Source organism: Myotis nattereri, assembly GCF_964212035.1.
Source record: "Myotis nattereri genome assembly, chromosome: 5".
Classification (NCBI taxonomy): domain Eukaryota; kingdom Metazoa; phylum Chordata; class Mammalia; order Chiroptera; family Vespertilionidae; genus Myotis; species Myotis nattereri.
In genome coordinates this window covers 37,692,992-37,702,718 of record NC_138080.1, presented here as the reverse complement: position 1 = coordinate 37,702,718, position 9,727 = coordinate 37,692,992, and the positions used below count along the sequence as shown (strand labels likewise).

The following is a 9,727-nucleotide window of genomic DNA, read 5'->3' as shown; positions in this document are numbered from 1 at the left end:
TTCTTACCACAAATAAGAACATTAATAATAATAAAGAAGGTGGGAGAAATCTTTGATAGGTGATGGATATGTCTATGGCTTTGATGGTCATGATGGTTTCATAGATATACACTTTTCCCCAAACTTATCAAGTTCTATACATTAAATATGTACAGTTTTTTACACTGGTCATATCATGATACAGTGGTTTCAAAATCTAATCTAATAAAAGAGAAGCATGCAAATTGACCACACCTCCGCTATGCCCCAAGCCATGCCCACCAGCCAATCAGAGCAACTATATGCAAATTAACCCAACCAAGATGACGGCCGGCAGCCATGCAGCTGGAGAAAGCAGGAGGCTTGATTGCCCCAGCGATGGAGGAAGCCAACCTTCCCGCCTGCCCTGGCCGGCTGTGGCCTCTGCTCAAGGCAACGAAGTTTCAATTATAGAAGATAAATCCCAGATACCTGCTTCCAGCCAGCCTCCACTGGGAGCTTGGGTGGCTGGGGGCGTGGCCAGCCTGCAAACAGCCATCAGCCCCTCACCCAGGATGGCTATACCCTCATGGGGTGAGGGTCCCCGCTGGGGGGCTTGGCCAGCCTGAAAATGACCCTCAGCCCCTTACCCAGACTGGCCAGGCACCCCAGCAGGGACCCCCACCCTGAATGGGCTGTAGCCAGCCTGCAAACAGCCATTAACCCCTCACCCAGGCTGGCCAGGCACCCCAGCAGGGACCACCACCCTGAGGGGTCTGTGGCCAGCCTGCAAACAGCTACCAGGCCCTCACCCAGGCTGGCCACACCCTAATGGGGTGAGGGTCCCCACTGGGGGGCTTGGACATCCTGTAAACAGCCATCAGCCACTCACCCAGACTGGCCAGGCACCCCAGCAGGACCCCTGAACCCTAAAAGGGGTGTGGCCAGCCTGAAAACAGCACTCAACCCCTAACCCAGGCTGACCAGGCACCCCAGTGGGACCCCCACACTGAAGGGGCTGTGGCCAGCCTGAAAACAACTGTCAGCCCCTCACCCAGGCTGGCCAGGTACCCCAGTGGGACCCCCACCCTGATCTGGGACACCCTTCAGGGCAAACCAGCCGGCCCCACCCATGCACCAGGCTTCTATCCTATAAAATAAAATGGTAATATGCAAATTGACCCTAACAGCAGAACGACTGGGAATGACTGGTCACTATGACACACACTGACCACCAGAGGGCAGACACTCAATGCAGGAGCTGCCCCTCGTGGTCAGTGCTCTCCCACAGAGGGAGCTCTGCTTAGCCACAAGCCAGTCTGATGGCTGTCAGTACAGAGGTGGTGGTGGGAGCCTCTCCCACCTCCTCAGCAGCGCTAAGGATGTCCGACTGCAGCTTAGGCCTGCTCCCCACTGGCAAGTGGACATCCCCCAAAGGCTCCTGGGCTGCCAGAGGGATGTCTGACTGCCAGCTTAGGTCCAATCCCCCAGGGAGCGGGCCTAAACCAGCAGGTGGTCATCCCCCGAGGGGTCCGAGACTGCGAGAGGGCACAGACTGAGCTGAGGGACCCCCCAAGTGCACAAATTTTTGTGCACCAGGCTTCTAGTATATTATATAAAATGTCTCTTTATTAAAGTATTACAACTAAACAATGAAAAAGACATGATATAATTACAATTTCACCATTGTGCAACCCCCATTGCATTAATGAATTTAGCCATTGAGCATTAATAACTGCTATCATCTCCCACAAAAAGACAACCAGACATTATGGGTCTCCTTATAAAACACACACACACACACACCCCAATACATTGCAGCTAGCTAAAGGAATCAAACATAAATCTGATCAAGCCTCTGAATCATGCTGCCAATTTTCTGAAAATACAGAGGACACAGGAACATGTTGAATTCTCCAAGAGTATGCAATCAGAAAATATCAGCTGTGGGGAAGACTACAGGTTAACCATAACAAGTTCTTCAATGTAAAATACACATATATAAGAAATAATTCAGGAAGGACCTGTAGATTTATAGGGAATAGCAAACATTGTGATGAGATGAAAACTAAACTGTAATGTCTAGGGATGAAAACTCGGGTATTAAAACACATTTTTAAAAGTAAGGAAATTATTACTCTAAAACTTAGGATAGTTTTGTTTGGGAGCAAAGGATAGAAGAAGAGAGAATGAGAGTGAGAGAGATCTGGGCACCGAAGTGAGAGATTATGGCTCATGGGATCTTGTGTAGATCTCAGAAACTTCCTTAGTAAATGAGACATGGTTTGGGGCCTAAATACACTGGAAAGTTGGAGCCAAGACACAACTCCCACTGTCTCCTTCTCATTCTCTATTGGTGATTTTTTTTTTTAATAAACCAAGAAAGTAAAGGAAACAAGAGATAATTTCCCCATTTTTCCACCACCATACAGCTTCTAATGTAAGCTTACTCTGCCTTCTCTTGATTTTCTGACTTAAGGCTATCCCTTCCTCCTACACCCTGAATTTTATCCCCACTCACTTTTTAAAAACTCACTCTTGAAATTGAACATTCTTTCTTAAATCATAAATCTTCACCCCGAAATGAATGTGTCATTTTAGAAAAAAGATATGCTGTAACAGTTCTCATCAGAAACCTTTCTCCTTTTCAGCTATTTCCACTTACAGAAGAAATAATCATTTACCTTTATTCATGATCTCCACTTTTCTCAACTATAATTTTTTTGTTATTTTTTTCTGGGCAAGTTCTTTATTGTTGTTGTTTTAATATATTATGGAACACTTTCAACATTAAAATATACAAATAACTAACATAACACAATATGATGTTTTCTCTTTTCAAAGCGAGAAGCCTTGTTTTTAACAACAGATGTTCTTCATTATACCATAAATGCAGAATGAAGTGCAATCATGATGAATATGCAGTTAGATACTGTTCTGACTCGAGCATCTGCTGCAGAATAAAGAAAGTTGACTTGAACAAGAGAAAGAAGTGGTGAAAAGTCCAACTCCATTTTCTTCAGGCTCCAAGAACAGAAACTAAAAATGAATAAGATTCCCATCTCTACATAAGAGTAATTAGTCCAGCCAGAGTGGCTCAGTCACTGAGCATCAACCTATGAATCAGGAGGTCACGATTTGATTCCTGGTCAGGGGACATGCCCAGGTTTTGGGCTCGATCCCCAGTGGGAGGCATACAGGAGGCAGCCAAAAAGTGATTCGCATCATTGATGTTTCTAGCTCTCTCTCCCTTCTTCTCTGAAATCAATTAAAATATATTTTTAAATTTTTTTTAGAAAGAATGATTAATATGAAAGATAATGGAAATTCATGATAATTCTGTTGAGGTTAAAATCAATATAAATTTAATAAAGGCTTACATTCTATTTTCACGTGTGCATGTTTACATTCATTTCCTCAGTTTAGATTCACAACCACATTGTTGTTTCACCAATAATACGAGAACCCAGCCCCACTACTTATTCACTTTTTGACCTTGGGGAAATGCTTTAGTCTCTCCCTACCCCGGTTTCCTTATTTATGAAGTGGGGTAACAATAGTACCTACATCATGGTGTTATGAGGATTATATGTATTAATATACATAAATCCCGAAGCAGCACCTGACCCCAATATAAGCTCCATATGTGTTCATTATAATTTCATGGACCAGAGAATGTGATCTTTCTTACAGCATTTTGGAATCTGTTAAATCATTCTTTGTGGTCTAAGATAAAATTGATATTTGTTCAAATTTCCCGTGGTTTTGAAAAGAAGGTATTATTTTCTGTTTCTGAGGTAATACAATCTTATATAAACACGACATATTTATGCAACATTACGATATTTTAGTAATCTAGGACCAGAACACTAGAATGAGGACCAAGAAGAAAGAAGAGAGGCAGATGGATTTCAGGAAGAGGAATGAGAAAATTTACTGGCCATATAATATAATGAGAAGAAGGTATAAAAGGGGATTCTGAGGTTTCAAAGCTGGCAAAGAGATGGTTAGCTTATTTAGCTCACTAAACTAGAATCTAAAGAAAGTAGGTTGGGAGTAGGAGGAAAGTTAATAAGGAGATGTTTTGGGGCTAGCCAGTTTTGCTCAGTGGATAGAGCACCAGCCTGCAGACTGAAGGGTGTAGGTCAAGGGTGTAGGTCAGTTGCAGGCTTGATCCCCAGGCCTAGTCAGTGTTTGAGGGAGGTAACCAATGTAAGAGACGTCAATTTTTCTCTCTCTGTCTCTCCCCTTCCTTCCACTCTCTAAAAATCAATAGAAAGATATCCTCAGGTAAGGATTAATAATAATAATAAATAAATAATAATAATAATAAAAGAGAGATGTTTTGGCATAGTAGAATTTTAGCATAAAGGAACATGAGTATCAGTCCACTAGGCACATGCAAAAGTATAACTTAACTTTTTATAAATGAACTTAATTCCTATTATGAACTTCATGCTACCTGATCACAGAAACTGAAATATAGTCAATTTAGAGTCACTCCTCCTTTCTCCAAGTTACTTGTAAGTTCCAGAGAAGTTAAACATTGGTGAGGCATCTGAGAGAGCCTTGATTAAGACATCCTCCTGACTTGGCCTCCCATCACTAGTCAAGGTATGACTGCTGAGTTGCCTCCTATTCTTAATAAAATTATTAAAACTCTTTGGGTGAGGCTCATTCCTTAGTGCATACGATGCTTCTGCTACTCATACATCATTCTGGGTTACCAGAAATTCATATGGGGCTGTCTATGACTTCACCACTTCCATGATCTCAGCCATACAGGGATTATGCTACTGCTCCCTTCCCACGCTGGGGGGACCTGCGTGAGGGAAGGGGAACCAATGCTATGAGGCTATTTACTAAATCGGACCATGCAATCAATGCTGAGCTATGTTCTTGCCACCTCTCTGTATTCTACTAACATAAGGAAACACTAGTGCATCATTGCTCTCAGACCACACAGTATTTCTGTCCTCCATTACTCTATGCCATTTCTCTCCTCTCTCATTATATAAAGACCAGGACTAAAAACAGAAACAGTGACCCATCACAATATAAGCTGTCTTTCCTCATTCACTCCTATACTCTCCTGCTGCCTCCAACTTATTTAAGACTTGGTTTAGAAAAACCTTAATCTCAGACTTCTAACCTTCAGAACAATGACACAATACATTTCATTGTTTAAGCTATCTAGTTTGTGGTCATTTATTATGGCAGCTCTTGAGAACTAATACACCAGACTTCTTTTATTTTTTACTTCTTTCTTTAATTTATTTTTAATTAAATTTATTGGGGTGATGTCAACATAAGAAATGCCCAAATGTGTATTTTATGAGTTTATTTGAGCTAAACTGATGACAATTGCTGGGAAGCAAAATCTTAAGGGATTGAGGAAAAGCTCAAGAGAATGACAGTTATGCACCTTATTTTATTATTTTTTATTGTTTTATTTTTTTATGCACCTTATTTTATACACTAGAGGCCCAGTGCATGAAAATTCATGTACTGGAGGTGGGGGGTTCTTCAGCCCAGCCTGCCCCCTCTCACAGTCCAGGAGCCCTCAGGGACAGGAGGCAACCCAGCAATCAGGGGAAGACAATGCCCCATCACACCTCTGCTGCTGCCACTGCCAGCAGTGCAAACCTCGGCTGGCCCTGGTTACCTGAGCTTCAGGTGGCCCTGGGTGGCTGGGCAGTCACCATCCGAGGCTTGCCTGTGCCTTGGGCCAGCCCTGGTCGGCTGGGAAGCTGATGGGATTGGGGGTCTCTGGAGGCCTTGCCACATGCCTGCCACCCTGGCGGGGCTGAGGGGACTGGGCACTGCCATCTTGTGACTGTGGGCACCTCCATATTTGAGGGTGTGGCATTCATTTAGCATATTCCCTCCTTATTGGCTGTGGGCACCACCATCTTTGAGGTCGGGGCAGTCAATTATTGGCTGTGGGAGCTACCATCTTTGCAACGGCATGAGGGTCAATTAGCATATTCCTTCTTTACTAGATAGGATTACAATTAAAGGAGGAGGTGTAAGGATGGTTACATGAAATTCACTGGTGATACTTTAGGACAGCAGTTCTCAACCTGTGGGTCACGACCCCTTTGGCGGTCGAACAACCCTTTCACAGGGGTCACCTAAGACCACCCTGCATATCAGATATTTACATTATGATTCATAACAATAGCAACATTACAGTTATGAAGTAGCAACGAAAATAATTTTATGGTTGGGTCACAACATGAGGAACTGTATTTAAAGGGCCAGAAGGTTGAGAACCACTGCTTTAGGAGGACTGGAGAAAGCCAAGCAGGGAAATCTCTAGGACTGGATAAAAAGTAAAATGAATAGACACATACTTCTTTTACATTTGTGGTTATAGAATAGTTAACAATCAATAATTATTCTGATAATAATAACAATGATTGTATTTGTTGTCTTTGCTCTGATGCTGTGGTTGTGCTTTGAGGGGTCTGGAAAAAAAGCAAATTACTTTGATATTTCAAAGGTGTGTTATCATAGATGCAAAAAAAAAAAAAAAAAAAGACAGAAGACAGTCTCAGTTAAAGTGAAGATTGACCTTTGTGCCCTAACCAGTTTGGTTCAGTGGATAGAGCATTGACCTGGTGACTGAAGGGTCCCAGGTCATAGGCGCAATCCTTAGGAGGCCGCCGATCAATGATTTTCTCTCATCATGATGCTTCTAGCTCTCTCTCCCTCTCCTTTCCTCTCTGAAATCAATAAAAATATATTTTAAAAAGAAATAGCATATCGTTCTCAGGTCTCCATTAGTACTTTTGGAAAACCCAGGTGGGGGAGCAGTGCCCTTGTCAAAATGAAAAGTTGTTGAATGGGGACAGCTGTCAGTTTTCCCTCATCTGAGCTTTGCCAACTCAGGTGCCTCAAGAGAGATCAGTGTAGCATATCCAACTGGAGCAGGGCACACCTCAGACCTGAGTACTTCCCTCCCTCACTCTCTGACAGCCCGTGCCAGACCCTACCACCAGCCTCCTCCACAGCAGAGCCTAGCCATGAAGCCTCTCCTCATTGTGTTTGTCTTTCTCATCTTCTGGGACCCAGCGCTGGCAGGTAAAGTGGAAATCTTCCTGGGGGGTCCTTCCTAGAGAAGAGCAATTCCACTAAGCAAACCTATGCATGTCTTCCCACCATGGACCCTTTAATTTTCAAAGTAGAAAAAGCATCAAGCAGCTTTGATGTCAGCAAGGGCTGAGCTTGCATCTTGGCTCTCCAACTTGTTAGCTGTACTGCTGTCGGCAAAAGTCTGAGCTTCTCTGAACCTCAGTCCTCTTCACTTACAGAACAGAAATAATAATACTAGCAAGAATTAAATGGCATAATGTATAGAATATGCCTAAAATAATATGTGCAGGACATGACTTATGAGAAGTATTATATTTTCATTAGTGACGCCTCATCTTATTTTGCCTCTAGTTTGTCTCTAACTCAGGAACATATCTAGTCATACTAGTCAAAACCAGCAAATGGTGATAACATTTTAAGCCTCCTAATATGCGGAAATTGCATATAGTAAAGTTACTATCTGTCGATGCCTTAGGTACATGGTGAAACAGATGTGGAACTGCTTGTTCCAAGAAAATTAATGAGATCCTATGTGATAAAAGACATGAAGGACTAACTGGCCTCATGTTCTTACTTTAGAAATCTCATCTTGAATATTCTCCTCACTCAGTGGAATCAATTCAAATCTATATGTTAGAGGGTCCCATTTAATTTCCCACCCTCCCTGCAGTATTTTCTAGGCAAATGAATCAGATTTTCAGATCATATGACTCAATGGGCTTAAATTAAGAATCCCTAGGATTCAGGCCTTTTAAAGCTCTTGATGGGACCGATTCCACTATGACCACAGATCTCCTGACAATTGCATATAGTCTATAATATTCCATTTATTGTCTTATACATTCCCAAAGCTACTCTTTTTCATAGGACTTTCTCATCTCCTATGCAGACCATTACATTTCATCTCCTCGGGCTTCCTTCTTGCCAGCTAAGTAACCCTGATCCCTTCTTTTTTCCTATAGGGCAATTATCCTCCAGGGCATGATGACTTGGATAGGGTATGTGTTGGCTCAAAATATTTACACATGGACAAATACGGACACTCTTGTCCTTTTAACGCCTTCTTACACATGAGCATAAAGAAACATTCATATTTTAATGATCCTGTGGAGTAGCATGTCTACAAAATTGTAAGCCCAGCTCTACTGCCTTGGGCTCTAATAAGAGATCCCAAATCTGATTTCATCCTCCTCTGAACTCACACCATTCCATATGGCAAATGTGTCACTAGACTTCTCATGTTTTTCTCCTCTCTTACAGGTATTTTGTGCTTCTTCTCTCTTTGTCTAGACTGAAAATTCTTTGAGGTTAAGGTCTATATTACACTCAAATCTGCAGCCCAACAGTACCTGAGTTTATAAAAACTGGTTTGGGAATGAATAAGTAATTAAAAGTGAGTTAAGAATTATATACATAGGTAACTTGATGGTTTCAAGTTATTATTTGACCAATTTGGGCAAACTTCCAAGTTACTAATTACCTTAGTCAGCTCAGACTGCCATAACAAAATACCACAGATTGCATGGCTTAAAAAAAACTTTATTTTCTCATAGTTTTAGAGGCTGGAACGTCCAAAATCAACTGCAGGTCGCTTCAGTTTCTGATGAGAGTTATATTTCCTGCCATCTTCTTTCTGTGTCTTCTACCACTAAGTCTACCAGTCCTATTAATTTAGGCCACCAATCCTAATGCATTAGGGCCTCACTCTTATTACATTTTTTTTAAGTCTTTATTGTTGAAAGTATTGCATATGTCCCCTTTTTCCCCCATTGACCTCTCCCAGCCATCATAACGGTTATGACCTTATTTAATTACCTCCTGAAGTCCCAATCTCCAAATACAGTCACACTGAGGATCGGAGTTTCAACATATGAATTGGTGAGAGGGGGCTGCAATTGAATCCATAGCACAAGCTAATTTTTTTCAATCAGAATCTATTAGAATTAATTAAATTCTATCAGAATCAATTGATTCCAACAAAATCAGTCATTATGAACTAGTCTCCTTAGAATCAGTGTAGAAAAAATGGGGGGGGGGGGCTTGTTATTTTATAGTCCAAACGGCTCTATAGTGAATTCTCCTTCCATTCATTGTCTTTCCAGGCATGAATCCAATAGCATCAGAAATACACAAGAAATGCTATGGAAATGGCATCTGCAGACTTGAGTGCTATGGAAGTGAAATGTTAGTTGCCTACTGTATGTTTCGACTGGAGTGCTGTGTCAAAGGAAACCCTGAACCCTGACATGAGAAGCCAGTGAATGCCAATGAACTTGAAAGCCCTGACCACTCCCATCTTTCACACAGCCAAGGAATTTATATTAAACGGTGGCACAGATCTGGCATTTTTATAAACCTTCAGATTCTTAGGATTTGGGATTTTTAAAGCTGGCCTACAGCTTTCCTAAAAGCAGCTAAGCTTCTCATGAAAACACCTTAGAATACATTTTCCCACTTCAAAGTGATATCCGGGCTCTCTTCAGTGCCTATTTATCTCTTTACTCATAGAAAGGATGACTTGGTTATTCACAGAGGCTTCAAATTATAAAAATGTCTCTTTATACTTAGACTTTACCATTCCTTCAGCTCCCCACTTACCTTTTCTTTGCTCCTCCCATCTACGGAGAAGCAGATCTGCCCTGGCCTCCTGTTGACCTTGTGCATCTCTCAC

The 9,727-nt window shown here is 41.9% G+C and overlaps 1 protein-coding gene across 1 annotated transcript; it reads left to right on the top strand.

Moving 5' to 3' along the window:
• Positions 1–6,986: 6,986 nt before the first annotated feature.
• On the top strand, positions 6,987–9,301 carry DEFB134 (defensin beta 134; the record flags this gene model as incomplete). Its single annotated transcript, XM_081090698.1, has 2 exons — positions 6,987–7,044; positions 9,159–9,301. 2 exons carry the CDS (start codon positions 6,987–6,989, stop codon positions 9,299–9,301), a joined length of 201 nt encoding a protein of 66 aa, XP_080946824.1.
• Positions 9,302–9,727: the final 426 nt, after the last annotated feature.